Source organism: Schistocerca gregaria, chromosome 8 (genome assembly GCF_023897955.1).
Source record: "Schistocerca gregaria isolate iqSchGreg1 chromosome 8, iqSchGreg1.2, whole genome shotgun sequence".
NCBI lineage: Eukaryota > Metazoa > Arthropoda > Insecta > Orthoptera > Acrididae > Schistocerca > Schistocerca gregaria.
Window position 1 is genome coordinate 322,323,762 of NC_064927.1, and position 20,369 is coordinate 322,344,130.

General features: G+C 40.8%; 1 protein-coding gene across 1 annotated transcript in view; it reads right to left on the reverse strand.

Moving 5' to 3' along the window:
* LOC126284345 (rhomboid-related protein 2-like) overlaps positions 1 to 18,468 on the reverse strand; it is a 52,843-nt gene extending 34,375 nt beyond the window's left edge. The window contains exons 1-5 of the mRNA XM_049983199.1: positions 18,052 to 18,468; positions 17,832 to 17,906; positions 17,555 to 17,743; positions 12,525 to 12,704; positions 7,460 to 7,596 (exon numbers count right to left, since the gene is read on the reverse strand). Of these exons, the coding sequence (XP_049839156.1) occupies positions 7,460 to 7,596; positions 12,525 to 12,704; positions 17,555 to 17,743; positions 17,832 to 17,897 (572 nt within the window). The 5' untranslated portion in view covers positions 17,898 to 17,906; positions 18,052 to 18,468. The remainder of the gene's footprint in view (positions 1 to 7,459; positions 7,597 to 12,524; positions 12,705 to 17,554; positions 17,744 to 17,831; positions 17,907 to 18,051) is intronic.
* Positions 18,469 to 20,369: the final 1,901 nt, after the last annotated feature.

Consider the following 20,369-nt stretch of genomic DNA (forward strand, 5'->3'; position numbering starts at 1 on the left):
CACCAGGACACTGGTCACTGGACTCATTCTAAAAGCTCCAGTCACTAGGCAAATGCCGCAGTGGTGCACTGGGTAAAGTAAACGAAATGCTGAGGGCACCGCCGAACCATAAACCAGACTCCCATAGTCAAGGCGGGATTGAACAAGGGCTCAGTAGAGCTGCAGCACCATAGAGCTATACTGCATCCCAGTTGGTATTGCTCAGGCAGCGGATGGCACTGAGCTGCTGCCAGCACTTCCACTTAAGCTGACGAAGGTGAGGTAGCCACGTCAATCGGGTGTCGAAAACCAGTCCTAAGAATCTATATGTCTCCACTACAGTGAGTCGATCATCATTAGGGTAAAGTTCTGCTTCTGGATGAACGGTGCAATGATGACAGAAATGCGTGACACACAACTTCGCACCTGAAAACTGGAAGCTGTGGGCTAGAGCCCATGACTGCACCTTGTCAATGGCTCCCTGTAGGTGCCACTCAGCAACACCAGTACTGGAGGAGCAGTATGATATGCAGAAGTCTTCTGCATACTGAGAAGGTGAGACCAATGGCCCTACAGTTGCTGCTAGACCGTGAATAGCCACTAAAAATAGAGACACAGTCAATATAGAGCCCTGCGGAACGTCATGCTCTTGAATTCAGGGTGAACTATGGGAGGCACCGACTTGGACACAGTAAGTACGGAGTGGCTGGAAGTTTAGAATAAAAATCGAGAGAGGGTCCTGGAGACCTAACTTATACAATGTGGTAAGGATATGTCGTCGCCAGGTCATGTTATATGCTTTACGTACATCAAAAAAGATGGCAACCAGATGTTGGTATCTGTAAAAGGCTGTTCGGATGGAAGGTTTGAGGGCCACAAGATTAGCAGTGGTAGAGAGACCCTGGTGGAAGCCACCCCGACATGGAGCCAGTAGGCCACGTGACTCCAGGACCCAACCTAACTGCCGACACACCATACATTCCAGCAGCTTACAAAGAAAGTTGGTGAGGCTGATGGGCTAGTAGCTATCCACATCAAGTGGGTTTTGACCAGGTTTGAGCCATTGCAAAGGAAAGATGCCATCACACCAGATTCGGTTGAAGATGTCACGGAGATGTCACTTTTAGTCAGTCGAGAGATGTTTGATCATATCTGACTGTGGATCCAATCCAACCCAGGAGCTGTGTCGGAGCAATATGCAAGGGCACTGAGGAGCTCCCACTCTGTAAATGGGGCATTATAGGGCTCACTGTGGCATGTAGTGAACGAGAGGACTTTCCTTTCCAAAGGCCATTTGAGGATTCAAAAGGCTGGGGCGTAGTTCTCCGATGCAGAGGTTCGATGCTAGTGCTCAGCAATTGTGCTTGCATCGGTAGATAACACGTCATTGATGTTAATGTCAGGCACACCTGCTGAGGTCTGGTACCCAAAAAGACATCTGATCTTCATCAGACTTGGAAAGGTGATGTATGGCACCCAACAGTTGACACATACCTCTCCCAACACCACTGTTTCTGTCGTTTTATAAGCTGGTGAACGCGGGCACAGATCTGCTTAAAAGCTATTAGGTGCTCTGAGAAAATGTGCCATTTATGTCATTGTAGAGCTCATCGATGCTCTTTAATTACCTCAGTGACTTCCGGCGACCACCAAGAGACTGTCTTTCACTGAGGGCACCCTAAAGAATGAGGGATTTCGTTTTCCACTGCAGAAACGATCGTTGTAGCGACCCGCTCAACCACAACATCAATGGCACCATGTGTGGGAGATTCTACAGTGACAACAGAGGTGAAGGCTTCCCAGTCTGTCCTGTTTAAAGCCCATCTGGGTATGCGTCCATGGGCATGACGGTGTGAGTGACAGGAAGATGGGGAAGTGGTCACTACAACACAGGTCTTCATGTGCTCTCCAGTGAATAGATTGGAGAAGGCCAGGACTGCAAACCTAGAGATCAATGGCCGAATATGTGTGATGTGCCACACTGAAACGTGTGGGGACACCTGTATTCAACAGGCAGAGGTCGAGTGGTAACAGTAATTTTCGACCTACCTACCTCAGCCAGCAAGCATGGCGCCACCCCACAAGTGGTTATGCATGTTAAAATCTCCCAAACGTAGGAAAGGTTTAGGGAGTTGATCAATCAGTGCAGCCAATACATTCAGGGGCACTGCACCATCTGGAGTAAGATATGCATTGCATACAGTTATTTCCTGCATCGTCCTTATCCTGACAGCCACAGCTTCAAGAGGGGTTTGAAGGGGCACAGGTACACAACATACAGAGTTCAGGACATACATGCAAACTCCACCTGACACACTATTATAGTCATAATCAGTACAGTTCCTGTAATATCCCTTATAGCCATAGAGGGCAGGGGTCCGCATTGTCAGGAACCAGGTTTCCTGGAGGGCAATGCAGAAAGCAAGTGTAAAGCTTAACAGTTGCCGTAGCTCAGCCAGGTGGTGGAAAAAACCACCTCAGTTTCACTGAAGTATTATGATCATGAGACTGAGAAAACATGAAACTCTCAATGAGGCAGTCTATGCCTCAGGATCACCTGCTGTCACCTCTGAGATTGACATCCATTGTGTCTGAGGGCCCAGCAGACGCCAGAATCTCCACCTCATCCTCAGACCCAACAGAGCTTGTAGGTATTGGTGGTGTGGGTGCCACCGCAGAGCCTTGGTTCCTGGGGATCTTATTCTTTTTAGGTTTCTCTCGCTGCTGCTTATGTTTTTCTGGCTCGGGGACTGAGGAGGAACTGATATCCCAGATGGTTGCAGGGAGGAGAGGGGGGGTTTGCTTCTGAAGTAGGTTGTGCAGGAGCAAGAGGGAGGAAAATGGCCCCGACCAATAAGGGGGCAGGTGGAGTCTGATGGCTCTGAGAGCCAACTGTACACGGCAGAATGAAAGAGGGTAGAACCGTTGTAGCAGCAGTGTAGGTTGACATCATATTGACAGAATGTACCCTTTCATATCTTCTCTTAGTCTCAGTATAGGTCAATCAGTCGAGTGTCTTGTATTCCATTATTCTTCTTTCTTTCTGGAGAATCCTGCAGTCAGACGAGCATGGCAAATGGTCTTCTCCACAGCTGACACTGATGGGAGGTGGGGCACAGGGAGTATTGGAAAGGGAAGGATGTCCACAATCCCAAAACTTCCAACACTTAAAGCACCGCATCGGGGAAGGGATGTATGGCTTACATCAAAGTGATAGACCATCACCTTGACCTTCTTGGGTAATGTGTAGATGAAGGCCCCAGTGGCAACCTGATTATCCCTCGGACCCCGGTGGACACGCCGGATGAAATGGATACCTCACCACTCTAAATTGGTGCGTATTTAAGATCTTATGGGGCATGATGGAAATAGAAACATCCCCCACCTTGTCACAGGTGAGTAGTGCCCATGACTGGGCAGAGGATGCTGTTCTTATCAAGACCAACACTGACCCCACTTTGGACAAGCCCTCCACCTCCCCAAACTTGACCTCTAAATGCTCCACAAAAAATTGAGGTTTCACTGACAAAGATTCCCCATCAACTCTTTACATACAATGTACCGGATTGAATAAGCTTTGCTGTCATACTTAGTCTGGCCCTCCTCCCGTGGTGTGGCCGGCAGGGGGGAGGGGAGAGGGGAAGCGTGGGGGGAACGAATTGGGGTCATATTTCTTAGCATTGAAGTTAGACTTTGACCGCTCAGAGACTGCTGGTGTTTGACCACGAGCATGAGATGACCTACTACACTTCATGACATGTCATCTGCCCTCATGTCACCCACTCCGACCAGGGGGCCTCCCCACGGGCGCCACCCAGCCGCTTCAAAGGCCACCTGGCAGGAGGGCCATTGCTGGAAGCCTCGATGCCCCAGGGTGACAGCCGTCTACCCCTTGGCATACTTGGGGAGTTAACGGCATAGGCATCAGCACAGCGATCCCTGTGTGGTCAAGGGGCTACAATCAACATGGTACATTGCAGCCCCACCACAATGGACTGGCTACCTTGCTGGGTATCAGGCACAAACGAGCTAAGAAGTCCATTACCATTGACAGCGCAGAAAGCAATACCGCACAGAAGATAGAGTAAAATGCACCCAGGAGGGTGACCTCACCCAACAGCTGGAGAATGAGTGGAAGTGCAGATCCACATCGACGAAGGATGCGAGAGGTCTAGCGCATGATGGACACTATGCACCATGTAAGGCTCCCTTCCGTAATTGGCTCGACCTTCGGGTAAATTTTGAAAAATGGAAGTCTAATCTCAAAGGGGACTACCACATAAAGGCCAAAATGTGAGAGACTCCTTTTAGTTATTTCTTACGACAGGCAGGAATACCTCGGGACTATTCTAACCCCCGGACCCACAGGGGAAGGTGGGGGGTATCCTATACCCCTACTAGTCATTCCCCTTCCTGTTCCACTTCTGAACAGAGTGACAGGAAAAACAAATGTCTACATGCATCTGTATGAGTCCTTATTTCTTGTATCTTATCTTTGTTGTGCTTACGTGCAATGTAAGTCAGTGGCAGTACAATCTTTCTGCAGTCAGGTTCAAATGCCGGTTCTCTAAATTTTCTTAATGGTGTTTCTCAAAAAGAACTTTGCCTTCCTTCCAGGATTCCCATTTGAGCTCCTGAAGCATTTCTGTAACACTTACATGTTGTTCAAACCTACTGGTAACAAATCTAGTGGCCTACGTCTGAAATGCTTCAATGTCTTCCTTCAATCCTACCTGGTATGGATCCCAAACATTCGAGCAGTATTAGAGAATAGGTTGCACCTATGTACTATACTTGGTCTCCTTTACAGGCAAACCATTCATTCCGAAAATTCTCCCAGTAAGTCGATATTGACCGTTCTCCTTCCCTACCACAATAGTCACATGCCCGTACCATACCACATTACTCTGCAACATTACTCCCAGATATTCACACAACTTGACTGTGTTAAGCAGGACACTAGTAATATTCTATCCAATCACTACAGGTTTGTTCTTCCTACTCATCTACGTTAACTTGCATTTTTTCACATTTAGAACTAGCTGTCATTCATCACACCTACTAGAAATTTTGTCTAGGTTATCTGAATTAGACATACATGGAAACAAGTACTAATGTGAAATACAAAGTATTTTCTGACAAATTTAGCCCTGGTATTTTGCAGTAACTTTCAAAAAAAAAAAAAAAATTCAGAATGTCCATTCAACAAAAAAAAAAAGAACGACGTAGGTCACATAACTAAAGTGGTTAAAATATCACATAAAATAAAATTGAAATCTGTATAAAGGCTCTAAAAAGTAAATGTCCTGTATAATTTTTACTCTACAAAAAGTAATGCATTATTTTCCAAAACTATTTAAATGTATTACTTTCCAAAAATGTATACATCATTACATAAATTAATAATAAAGGTTACAAATAAAACTACCTGACATACAGTGAAATAACACAAAAGACAATCAGTCAGTGCACAAGGTACTATCACAAACTGAATGACTATGGTATGACCGATAATATACAAGCTGCTTTTACCAAAATATAAGAGGAGGTATTGTAGAGTGGTGTCAAAATAAAATAGAAGCAATTTAGTTTGTGCATTACAATCAGGATTCTATAATGACTGCATGACTAAACTCAATTTCTATATTTACCCACCAAATATTACACACTTTCTCAGTCTGTAATCTGTCCAAGATCAAGACTTAAGGAATTTATCACTGTAAAAACAAATGTTTTGAATCACACTTAACAAAAGAACAAAAATAGTTGCACTGAATAACTGTTACAATGATGGAGTGAGAAAATTTAGAGACGGGGGAGAAATTACAAAGGGAAATCCACAAGCATCAATTTTAGGTCCTGTCCCATTCCTAATATATGTGAATAACAAACCACGTTAAATATATGATGCAGATTAGAATGTTTTGCGAAGGATACAAGCTTTATAATTAATCCTATTGAGAGAAAGTAATGAAAAACAATTTCTCCATAGAGTTTTTGAGTGGATGGAATAGCACCAAAAGTAAGTAGCACAACATATGGCAAAAAAGAGTAATTACTTGCACAATAACACAAAAGTCTGAAAGATGATAAAGTAATTTTAAATTTAGTCAAAAATCCTTTCTTTCGTCAACTTCATCTATTCCACAGATCAATTTTTATTTAAAATCAAATAGCCTGTGTAGCTATAAAAAATTAAAGAATAAAGATATATTTTTATAAAACCTTCAAGGAGAATCCATCTCATTTCCAGCTACGAACAATATGCTTCCACTGAATAAATGGCACATTAAAGATGAATACCAAAGATAACTGCACAATACTGGCTGACCACTTCCTACATATACTCAACTGTAATTCAACAAAAGGAAGACTGCACATTGAAAACCCTTAACAAATCCAGTTTCACAACCTCGAACAATACCAGAAACAGCAAATATCAGATCACTTGAAAACAAAAACATTTGTGCTGAAGATAGCATTGCCACTGGGTTGTGAAAGTTAGGAGAAGGCCTCAGGAAAGGTCAACTGAACACAGAACAGATGTGGGACTTGAAGAGAATATTAAAGATCTGCCAATGTCCAAGCACAATTGTCACCCTTGCGATCTTTAAGAAGATCTATGACTCTTAAGACAATGTTCTGACACTCCAAAAGAAGTCAGAGTGGACAGAAAGACCAGAGAACATATCTGCCAAACTCTTACAAACACAAAATCAAAAGGATAAACATAAGAAATTCTGAATGCAAAATAAATGTTAAATATTTAGCCTTTGTTGGTGACTTTAATATCTTTCAATGTAAATAAAAGAGTTGTGGACGTGAAGAAGTGACTTGGAGATGTGAATCCCATTTTTCTTATCTGCACCAACTTATCTACAGGCATCACAGCTTAAAGTTTACAGTGCCATTTTGACATGGGTACCCAAGCAAGCTGCAACAATTGACTACTGCTGGAGACAGAGGCAGGCAGACATTACAAACTTCATCTATCAACAGGATGGATTCCATCCCTCTTCTGCTTACATTCATGAGATCTGAAACTCTGCACTTAAATACTGTTGCATCAGTCTTATGCTCTAAGTAAGAGTTAGACAATTATTGTCACATTCTTCACATTAGCTGAACTTAGTCCCACGTGACTGTGTGTGCGTGCAGGCAGGACATGGTGGAGGGGAGGGTCATTGGTTGAGTGTCATATTTGCAAAATTGGCAATTAGGGAATACAAATGAGCATTTGTGAAAAGAAACAGAGTTTCGCTCTGTGACTGCAAAGCTTAATGTATTGTCCAAAAACACAATTAGGATACATACACAAAACTACTTCAATCATTTATAATGACCCTACATTCTGAAAAGCACAGCAATACAAGCACTGAATCCAGCAAATAACTAAATAGAACTAAATGTTAAAAATGGAACTGAAAACTTCAACTGAAAAAGAAGTACTATGATAACTATTACTTCTGGGAATACTTACCGAACATGAACAAACATGTAAGTCAGGTAGCGCCAGGCTTCGTATCGTTTATGTGGATCATACATAAGTGCCACTGCAGCAGGACCATCTGCTGCTGTTGTTCCCATAGTAACAACATCAAACAGGAATGTAATTACCTGAACACAGATAAAACATAAAATTACTGTCCAGAAAAGTCTTCATATTCAACATCTCTCCTACTAATGTGTGCCTTTTCTTAGGGTAGAGAGATAAAGAAAAAAAGAAAGAAGAGAAAAAACAGTATGTATTTATTTTATTTCATCTAGAAATTATTCTTTTCCCTGAGCTTATACACCTCTATCATTTGTATTTCTGAAAAAAAAACTGAAATCTTTGGGCATCAACAAAAAGACTGCTATATACTGAATACTATGAAACAAACAACAACAAGAAAGAGCAATTTCTATGGCCAAATCAGGATTACCACAGGACATACATTTCCACTAAGATGCCCACACCACACCTAACATGGAAGTGACTTTTGGTTTGTGGGGTGCTCAACTGCGAGGTCATCAGTGTCTGTACAAAGTTCCACCCCCCCCCCCCCCCCCACACACACACACACTTGCAGCTCCTTCATTGCAAAATTCAACGCTTTTGTTTTCAAATTAACTTCAACACATGTAGTCAGAAAAAAATTGGGTACTGTAAATAGCTGAACACATCTGTGGGACCCATGGTGCTCATGTGCATTACAGAGCGAATGGTGGCAATATATCATCATTTCAAGTTGGAGATAGCCAATGTAAGAGTGGGTAGACAATGACAAACTTAAACTGATGCCATATATACGACAGTAAACGGCTCACATTTTCTGGATGACCATTCCATGAATTTCTATGTGTACCGCATATTGACTTTCACTAAGCTGAAATAATTATTAATGATTTAGTTTGAAGTATTAAATCTTGGTTGAGGTGACAAACAAATATGTAACACATCACCAAAATATGATAAATTCACGATAATTTTATTTGCAATGCTCTGGCCACTACTGATTTACATTATGAACATAGACTTATTTGCACCCATGACTGAATGCATATCATGACATTGTTCGTTACTGAGAATCATCTGCTGCTGCTGCTCCACCATCTGAAAACCCCACCATAGGTCATAGCAGTTATCAATATTTACTTTTAGTTATATCCATCAATTGCCCTCAATGATTTACATCATAAATAGCAACTTACTACAGAAATTTCCACTATGTTCACACACTATCTACAAGAAGTTCACTCTATTTGTTAGTATGTTGCTCCAAAGAGTGGTACTTCTTTAAAACCCATAATTAATAAAAATGTCAAATCTATGATACACCTTAATGATGATGTAAATAGCAGTATTTAAATTTATATGATTTTTGGCACTATCTGTAATCATGATGATAATTTTTAGAAGTAACAAAGAAAATTTTGAATAACCTTTGCCTTCTTAAGAACATTCCTGCAGTGAAAAGCATGTTTGTGAAAAATTGCCCAAAATCTAACACACTGAAGCAGTTACAGTTCATCCAGAAGCATTAATGTTGTGCTACATGGTTCTCACATGGAATGCTGTGCCTGATAAGAGGATTTCTTGCTACTAACGATATGGGTTATCTGGTCGTAGAGTCGCCAAAGAGTCAAACCTGCACAGGGATCCTCGGTGTTCATGTTGAATAATATTGTATTTTTTGGAATAACAGCTCTGGCTCTCCAATAATGTTATCCAGTAAAAAATGCTAGCAGTATACAACACCAACCAGCCACACTTTGGTTTTTGTTACTATATTAAAAAGGGTCATCACTGGTTTCAAATTGGTAACAAATTTTTGGACAACACAGAATATCTTGACTCGCCATGTGTTTTAAACTCACACGTACCAGATTAAAATAAATAGACATCACTAGGTACATGTATGTCAATGATGCTGTGATATAGTGATAAGGCACACAAATCTGATGGTTCCTCGAAGATTAAGACACTACATAGCGAGTTTGTCGATCACTCACTCATGGAATAGTCCTCCTGGAGTTAGTAACCACAGCTATAAATCTGACTGAATGGTGCTTGTTTTTAGGGGCGGTGAAATTGAGGTACTGAAAGGAATACTGATGCCAGAGATGAAAGAGAACTGCTTCAGAGATAAAAAAATATATGAGGTGGGCTGCAGGCTAAAGAGCACATGAAGAGTCCCAAAGGTTTGCATGCAACGAGAGGCACATCCCCATTCATAACTCCCTGGGACTTGTCGCAGGGGTAAGACAGTAATGGAACAAATAATTTCTTCTAATAGGGTGGAGATGTGGCCCATAATAGTAAAAGACCTTGCTTTAAGATATTGTTCTTGAGACAAGTCTGGCAGGGAAATTTTTAAAATGACACTCTTTTCAATTTACCACTTTGGCTCGTGCAAAGAGGTAAACAGCAACATGCCACTGCTATTGGTAAACTGAAACCTATAACATGATGCTACTGCATTAACATAATGTATGACAAGACCATAAGAAATAAATAGAGTACAAAATTAAAAAGGGAGTATGAGACACAAAACTGACATCAGGTTTATGTTTTCTTATAATAAACATATAATTAAATACCTTCTCATATTGAAACAAATCAACAGTAATTCCTTTATCACACCTAAATATATACTCACAAATCTAGACAGAAAAAGCGATAAAGGACAGTGTTACCCCCATTTGTACGTTGTTTCTGTAGTTCATCCAGCTACTAGAACCACAGCACCCAATGTGGAAACTCCAAGACGTATGCACTAGGAAGTGGGCCATGAGGTGTTCAGCAAGAATCCGTGCATCAGCAGAAATAACACAATGAAGGAGGAGGCGCAGAACAGTTGTTTATCTTAGGCAGCCCAGTAGATCCCAGAACTTGCCCCACACCTGGGATGAAGAGGCACACGGTAAACAAGAGGAGACGCAACACTCCCTGCAACACTTCTTACTACATTTACTGGGCAGTGAGCCTGTCCAGGGGCCCACTCAAGAGTGATGAGGGCAGTCTGCAAAGTATGTACCTTAAGATGTTGCACAGTTACAAAAACCACTGTTTAGCACTCATTGCAGTGAAGCCACAGGATTTGAGGAAAAGATCAAAAGCTGAAAAGCTGCAACAGGCTGCACTAAAAGGAATTGGGGTACCTACAAAGATCAGGATCAGAAAGAAGTTAGGCAAACACAAGGTCCCTACAAGACAACAGGATACTCTGCCACAGGTGGTGGTGCGTACTGAAATCCCAAAGACGAATAGGGTAGGGGGCAGACTCTTGTTGATGGAGATATCAATTAAGATGGCCATTTAAACATCAGTAACTGTGCTGTTCAAAAGGGATCCCTGTCACTGTTTGATGCTAGAGGCTGATGTTCTTCTCTGGACAGGATGTGAGGAGTCAAGGTCCCCAGGTACAGTGCTGAGGAAGCAAGAGAGGGAGGGGCCCATATCCCAAACCAGACAATTTAGTTGCATACCTAACAGAGAGCAACACTGAATGAATGGAGAGATGCAGTATTTAAGTACAAGAGGAACTGTTAATGCCTTGTCCAAGGTAGAGACAAAATTTGGACCCACTGGGATGTATATAACTGATCTTAGATTTCCTGGGCTTCAAAATGTGAAAGGTAATCAGAAACACTAAGTTTGTGGGCTTTCCATTCCATACTAAGATTGTGCATTTCAGGGATTGGAAATATGTGGGAGAGAGTGGGCTGTCACCAGAATCCACAATTGGCATTATCATTGCTCACCTGATGAGTTTTCATGATGTAACCAACCACTCACCACAAACTGGGTTATTCATGCAATGGGGGAACATATACCCTATGTACTGGCATTTAAAGTGTTGCATTGGCCGTAAGAAACAATGCTTGCCATCATGGTCACTGAATGATGGCTTGGATTTTTTTTTTTTTTTTTACTGACAGAGATAGCCACTACGATTCCACATACTCTGGCCAAGGACTCACCCCATTGGCACCACCCAGCCATGGCAGAGACCACCTGGCTTGATGCCATTGCTTCAAAATTACAGTGCCCCCCCCCCCCCCCCAAAAAAAAAAAACAGATACCTACTCCTTGGCATGTGTGGAGAGGTAACAGCTCTGACATCCATAGTGAGATCCCTATGTAGAGAGAGGCTACCACTGTACAGGTACTTAACATCCTACCACATGCACTGGCTATCACACGGGGTTTTGGGAAGCCTGCCCCATGCAGCCCAAACAACTGTAAAAATTTTTTAAAAGGTGGAGGGCTCAACTACATGGGGACCAAACAAGAGTTAAACAAAACAAATGTTGTGAAGTTTTGAGAAAATAAATAAAGTGCCTGAAACCATAATAGGTGTCCTGGTAGACAAGCCTGGTTGTGAAGGAATCCATTGTTCAGACCAAGTCTGAGAAAAGATATGGTCTGAGGGAAAGATAGCAGCAGAGAAAAGAAAGAAGTACTGAAAGTGATCATGGTCCCATCATCGCATGCTCACCCTCCCCACCCAACATCTAACCTCCTGACTGCACTCAACTGCCCTACCTTATCCTCACTACATCCCTGTATGCTCCCACAAGCAGCACTTTACAACCCCCACCGTGCTATTCGCTATTCCTCCCATTCCTCGCTCTACTCCTCCTTACCCACACTGCCCAGATTGCTATCTTGTGCAGTTGCTCATAGTCCATCCTCAGCAGCCAGGGGCATTGGGCGCGTGTGTGTGTGTGTGTGTGTGTGTGTGTGTGTGTGTGTGTGTGTGTGTGTGTCCACAGGTGCACACTCTGTCTTCTTCTTTGGAAGAATTACTTTTGGCCACAAGCTCACTTTTTTAGCAGTCTTTCTCTTGTGCCTGTCTGCGACTCAACATCTCCACTATATGGTGAGTAGCTATCTATAATGTCTGGTTCATACAGTTCACAACCATCTTAATCATCCTATATATTCGTACACAAACCTGAATACATAACACAACATGCTGTGTCAAATTACTTCACTTTCATTGTCAGCAAACATTCTTCAATAACATGTTCTAGTTTGAAAATATACTATTGCAAACCTCTACAATGCTGATGATGATCATGCAGACAGCAGGCGGCCAGCAGCTGTACTGCTCCTCATACTCCCCTGTCCCATCCACCTGATCCACCTGAGATAGCCTGGATCGTGGCACCACTGTTGCATGTATGTACTTGTTAATGGCTGCACCAAATAGGTTGTGAAACTCTTTCATGTGCACCTATAAACAAAAATAATGCTGCAAATTTATGGTACCAGAAAACTCAATCTATTTTGCACATAAGGCCTAGCTAATAGCATGCACAGGAAATCCACCTAAGTTAAAATTATTACAGCACAATAAGCATACAAAATTAGACAAGTTCACTAATAGTATAATCCCTCACAATAAACCATAAGAATAAAGTTTTCTTAGTATTTACATTTCATTAGCAAAATCATCTTGCTTCCCATTTTGTTACATTAGTTTTATGCGTTTTCTTCACAGTAATTTTAATTGCACCAATGGAGGAGTTCACTGGAGAAAACTACAGTATTCTAAGATGAAATTGCTGGCAAGGAGGAGGCAAAATTCTTAGTACTGCTAATACACATATACAAAATCACAAGACACTATGCTAGTGCCTAGAACTACCTGTTTTCCTCTGGCCGTGTTTCCCTCTTTCCCAAAGCCACATACCTTCTAGACATTAGTATATGCAGTAACTACTGTTTTGAGAACATTTATCTTTCTTAACCTGGGAGCCAAGTGATATTTTCTTCCTTTCTAGTCTTTCCTGACCTTTTATTTCTTTCCCGAAGAAAAAATTAACAGCTCTGACAGCTAGGATAGTTTCTTGTATTTTGACATCTGTCAGTAGTACTAGGAATTTCACCTCCTGAATATAAGTGGTTTTTTTCTTTCTTGTTTAAAAAAAATGAAATAAAATAAAGAACACACATGCACACTCCTCAATAAACCTGTGACCCAATGTGGAGAGATTGGGGGAGAGTTGCATTTATTTTCAGTGCCTTAACTGCTTGAAAATGACTAAGTTCAAACTGTAAATGTGGAAATCATAATAAATAGTAAAAATATTGTCTTCAAAAAATTCAACAGGACTGTGAAACCAAGTCAAAACCAGTTGTCTAAAGTAGTGCCCAGCTAAGCATGTGATACATGCTTCAGGTGAATAAATACATTAAATTTAATAAATCAGCAAAAAAATGTTCTTATGAACACTCACTTAGGAAATAATACAAACTTCTTTCCAGGAAAGGATGTGAACATATCACAGCCCTGCATGTAACAGCCCTATATAGTACTATCAAGCAAAAAGGAATATGTTTGATAATTCTGCCTGTGTCCCATCTGTAGTTACAGTGAAAAGAAAATCAAATAAGATAAATTAAGTTGGCTGAAGTTTAGATTAGGGCCAGCGGCAGTCATTGCTGTGCTTATCTATTGCTCTTACATTGGCAATGTGTCAGTTTTGTGTAGCCAATAGGATGATTCTTTGACATAATCAATGATAGGCAAGAAGAGTGGCAACATATTTATAGTGCCGAAACTGAAACTGTTCTGTTTTTCAGTGTACTAGTGAGTCTCAAGAGAAATATTTTGTGATTATGACAGCAAGTGCTATAAAGTGGACTGATGTTGCTCCATGTCTCATGGATTAATTGCAGAAACACGAAAATGTATCAAATGTGGTGGTAAAATGAATACGCAATCGATCTGCACGAGCACACCGAGTAAGTGGGTCAATGTTTTTTAATTAAACTGTGCGAGAAGACAGGTGGATTAATGTTTATGCACAATGCAGTCACACATTCAATGTATTAATAAACACTGATCCACTAACCTCCTACCATGATTTAATTAAAAAACACTGATCCACTTACTCAGTGTGTTCGCACAGATCGACTGGGTAGCAACACAGAGCAGAGAAATATTTCACTGTTTTTTTGAATATATCATGGATTATGACACTGTCCTGGGTTTGCAGATACTAGCACTGTTTAAATAACTGTGAATCAAACAAGGAACAATTACATTTACAATCCTCATTTATAGGAAGCTGCTGTTATATGATATTGCTTTGTAGCAGCACCAGTCACTTAGAACCATTGGGCAAACAGTATTGAAGCCAAAAGCAATAAAATCACAGGGATTATTCAGCACATTAATAAACTGAGTTCTGTACCAGGGGTACCAGTATGAGTGAGCGTTAAGAAACAAATGTGTCGATAGGGAATATTTGTTGCGAACAAGCCTTAATTTTTTTTTTTTTTTTTTTGGTTGGTATGACATCTGTCAAAGATATTTAGTATACATCAAGTCATGGAACAAACAACATCATATGTTTTCATTGTGTTAACAATGTCGAATTTTGTACCAGAAAGTGATGATTTGCGGAAAGCATTAATTTTTTGTTTTCATTTGAATAAAGTGCGGCAAAGTTGCAACGAATGCTTTTCGAGGCATATGGTGACCATGCTCTATCAGAAGCAACATGCAAAAGATGGTTTCAAAGGTTCAGAAATAATTATTTTGATGTAAGAAATGAAGAACGTGGAAGACCACCAAAAAAGTAAGAAGACGCCGAATTGCAAGCAATATTGGATGAACATGATACTTTGAGTCAGAAGCAAATGGCAGCAATGCTAAATGTTGCACAACAAATTCAGAGTTAACTTCTCTGTGATTTCCCTAAAACAATTATTGCAGATGCTAAGGTGACACCTGAATAAAAAGGACCACAAATTTTTCCTCCACCTTTTTCTTATCGGAATTTGTGTTGCGCCGCTCATGAGACCACTGTCACTGGCACATAAAATTAAATTATAATGTTCTTTCCTCTCAATAAAACACGGAGCCACAGTCTGGCTATGTCAATATAAATAGCAGAAAGCTACATGCTTGAGAGAGGAATGGAAGTTATGGTCCAATATACAAAACCGCTAATAAAACAGTGGTATCACATGGCCGAGAAACTTCTACAGAGCGCCACTGGTAGATTGGACACTGGACGAACTCACAAATAGGTGGCCAAGCAGTTAAAAATTCATCCTTCTGTTGTTCACAGGTTCAGAAGAACATTTGTAACTAGTTGTTCAGCACCCAGAAGGTTCGGGCAAGTACAGTTAAAGGTTGTAATGAGTACAGATGAAATGTAACTATCCACTGTAAAGTATGGGAGTACAATTTTAACTAAGGAATATCCTTGCTGCACACACAGCTAACATTGTTGTATTAGATATCCCTGCCACACTAACAGGAGCTCTGTAAGAACAGTATTCAAATTTTATGGTTCTCATAAACTTTGTTAACAAGAGGTCGTAATTAAGAAAACAACAGCTGTAATGAATAACACTACCAACAATGTAAATGTTTCTCAGCACTATATAAACTCTACTGAGACTGTGTTATCTTACAGAAATGTTAAAAACTTGAGCAGTACCTTAACACAATGGGAAAATATGAATTTTCTGAGGACACATAATATAATTGTGGAATGGAAATCTGCTTAGATAGAAAGAGAGATCCCGAGTTCGAGTCTCGGTCTGGCACACAGCTTTAATCTGCCAGAAGTTTCATATCAGCGCACACTCCACTGCAGAGTGAAAATGTGATTCTCGAGGGAGAGAGATTGTCTTTACACATTCAATGGCTTTATAACTCACATGTGACACCTTGGGCTGTGCTACAGATCATTCATTCAAAACAACCTTCATTTAAAAAAAAAAAAAAAAAGTCTTAACAAATTAGTAAGTAGGGCTCAAGAGCTCAACACATGTTTATGGGCAAAGAGCCATTTAAGTCTTACACTTAGTACAGAAAAACAAACGAAAAACTCTAAACAGCATTTTCTACAATGCACTAAAATTTTATTATAATTTGCCAAATAAGATGAAAGAGATAACTAAAAGACATTTATTTAAAAGGTACCAATAGTCAACATGCACCTCTTAAATATAGCATAAAACATAGTTAATGATTGCTTACAACAGTGATTATTAAAAACAAGATAAAAAAAGGTAATCACCGGGTCACTATAGTAATGCCCTGTCATTTTTCCAAGTTCAATCTCTCACTCATCACGAAAGGATTACAAGTCAGTTTTTCAGAGATGCAGGGAAACATATTGAAATTTAAGAGGGGAATGGCATGCATGGTCATTGAGTCATCTGCTAATGTGTTGGTTGTGTGCAATCAAAATTGTGGGGAGATTAAACAAACAGTGTATAATTACTTTCTATGTCATTAAGAAACCTTTTGACACATATGTACAAACATGAAAAATCTATGTTTTCCTAAATCACATCAGGCAAATGACAAGATGTATCGTTCAACAAGGCCCTAGTTGAGCACCTGCCCTCTCTTCACTGAAGATGTTTGAATATTCATATGTCTGTAAATATGAATTGTACATTTTATTGTATTAATCTTACAGGTCCAATAGCACTGTAAAATGATCCTTGAACAAATAAACTAATATTAATGATCACATATGATTATCCCTACCACCATTTGCATATTGCAGTAATACAACTTATTGTTCTCACAATTCTTATGTAGTGGAACTGTAAATCATTTGCTTGCAATAACACCTGCACAGGAAAATACCACGTCCTCGAGTACAGCCAGACACCGTAGCCACACTATGCTTGGAGAAGTGTTGGAAAATCCAGATGAAGAGAGAGGAAACATGAATGTAAACAAGCACCACTATAGGGCACATCCCACACAAAACAGTCTGGTGTTAACAGGCATTTTTATGAAAAAAAAAAATGGAAATGTAATGAGATCCCTGTACTTATGAAAACAAAAACCTGCCCTCAAATATATGTAGCAGTAAACTGTATATAAACTAAAGGAAGGAATGACACATTCACAAGTTTCTCCATTTCTTCCTACCACCCATCATACATCAATGCCCTCAATAATGTTTTTGAATATCTTGTCACATGAACAATGGTTACTTAATAATTTCAAGGTTTCATCTTTCAATTATAGTCAATTAAATTGCCACAAAAGGTCACTTCCGTACACACAACACAATATGAAACAAATGTAAGCAGTTTTACCAGCTTCTCAAATTCATTCCATTCCAGATATCCACTCTGGTCCTGATCCGCTCGTCTCATGATTTCCCTGAGTGCAGACTCTGGTATATCTTTCTCGTATGATTCACTATTGATGATATTCTTGAGTTCTGAGAATGATATTCGTCCATCGTTATCCAGATCGTACTTGTTGAAGACTGCCCGCCAGTGCTGGAAATGAAACGTTGTGGGCGTGAGCATTTTTTTGTGAGTCGTCGGCAGTAAGCCGTCTGATGAACACACTAACAAGGATATTTACCGGGTACAGTGGAACTACTGTCTGTTCTGGATGCTGCCTATGTTCAGGGCCTTGCAGAGCTGCCATTTCAGTTTACTGAAAGAGAAAATGTACACATTATTTCTGAAAGCTACCGTGTAAGCTACCTGTTGTGTTGACACTAGCACTGGACTGCGTATGTACGAAGTATTTCTGTTTATCTTGAGATAACCAACAGTAACGACAGATTGTTGCCACTCACCTGCACTGCTTTGGCGAATCGTTAGAGTCCCGTACTTTACTTTAATTTAAAGTCCTTCGATTGGTGGAAACAAATCACGATAAATTATTCGCTTACTCTGTAGGTCTGATTGCTCTTGAACGCCAAGAAAATAATGACTGACTACTGCGACCACTACACGCTACTCAGTCACAAAATGTTACCACGATTCCCTGAAATACCGCTACTCAGCCGATGACTCACTTCTCCATTCGCTCTTAGTCTTCTCCTCACTGTATAGGACGCCAACAGCTGAGTAAACAAACTGACATACGCCTACAGACAGCGCTGCGCACGCGTCCTATTTGAAATCAAGGATCTGAGAACTGTAGGTCGCAAACAAAGCTGACACTCGGCGGCCGGCGCAGTGGTTGAAGGGAGCGACTGCTAGTGGGAAATGCCTTTTCGGTGGCTCCCAACAGCCACCGTACCGAGTATCAACATTGTTTGCGTGTGTAGGTTTTTCTTTTAGTAGGTAGTCTTGCACGCAATAAAACTTGCCTTACACGCTTTTTCGTGAGAATCGTCCTTATCTTCATAAAGTGGCTGAAGGCAAGGAATTTTTGCAATTCTATATGAAGTAGTACACAATACACAAACGAACTCCGGTAAAAATAAAATAAATAAACAAAAGCGTTTGCAGGAGTATCCAGCAGTTAAATTACTTCATTTATGTGAAAAAAATCAGTTCTGTCTTCTAATTTCCCCACTCAGTGTTTGTACATTCCATAAAGAGGGGAAAGCCTATTAAGGTTCTCGTCATTTGCATCCGATTTATAATGCTGCAAATGAGCAGTTGCTGCACCTGTTATGGATATAACAACTCCTTGTGCATACCTACAGTGTATAAGTCTATACTTGCTATTATTTGAGTTAGGCCAATATACTGACTACAAAATTTTTAGCTTCAGTCCCATTTGACAAACTGCTATTTTGAGAGAAATGTCACGTGGACATTGTTGGTCACAGTTCGGTTTTAGTATGCCACCTTTTAGGTACAGGATTGTAAGTTGAGTACTTTGACATAATAAATTAGTCATCAAAAAGAATAAGTTTTTTATTGACGTAAAGAAATCAGACTTAATAGCAACAAGTTAAGTCAATAGCAACTGCACACAGTGACGAGCTCCAGGCTCAAGGCTTGCATTAGCTTACAACAATCCGTTCACAGAATTATACAGGATGCAAAGTCGTTGCACCCGTTAGCTTGTACACGTTATATACAATAAGATGACAAAAGTCATGGGATAGCGATATGCACATACAGAGGGGTCCAAAAAATGTATCCACTGTTTAAAAGTCCATAACTGGCTAACTAATATACAGAGTTGTCTCATCTTTTGCAGTGTAATAGTTTGTAGTTCCGGCAATCGCCACACAAGCGTTGTATTGCGTTGTTTTGCTTTCACAGATGATAGTCGCTAAACGGTCAGTGTTTTGTTTTTAGTTGCGCCTAGTTACTCGAGCAAATATGGATGGCGCAAGGCTTACATTCGATGAAAGGAAGTCTGTGTTGAAGTGGTATTTTAAGTACGAAAACATTAATGAGGTTCAACGGCAATGGCGAAATGAGTATCAAACAGAGCCACCGACACGTTTAACGATTCGTCGCATTCGAGACAAATTTGAAGCCAAAGGCCGTGTTAAAGATCTGGACGACATGTGACAGTAACAAGTCCAGCTAACACCCGTCGTGTGTTACAACAATTCACTTGCCCACCACAGAAGTCTGTGAGACAGTGTGCCCGTGGAATGGAGTGAGTCGCTCAAGTGTTCGGCGAATTTTGAAGACAGCAAAGTCGATGTGCTACAGCCCACGTTTGCTACACGCAATAACGAGGACGGCCCAGATCGTAGAACAGAGTACTTCGAGTGGTTGACTAACATGGTGCCCAACGATGAAGATTTTGCAGAGATGATTGTGTAGTTTGATGAGGCACAGTTCAAACTCAATGGTACAGTAAATCGCCACAATTGCATCTACTGGGCCGCCAAAAATCCGAATGTGCATGTAGACAAAGCTGTGAATTTGCCAGGAGTAAATGTGTGGTGTCGGTTGTCTTACCGGGGCTTGATTGGGCCATTCTTCTTTGACGGCACATTTACCGGTGAGGTGTATCTTCAGAAGTTTCAGACATCCATTTTAACTGCCACCCGAGACTTGTATGGAGACGAAGAGTTTACTTTCAATAATATGGTGCCCCAGCCCACTACCAACATCGTGTTAGGGCGTATCTCGACGAAAATCTACCAGGAGGATGGATAGGCCATAGAGGTGCTGTGGAGTATCCACCACGTTC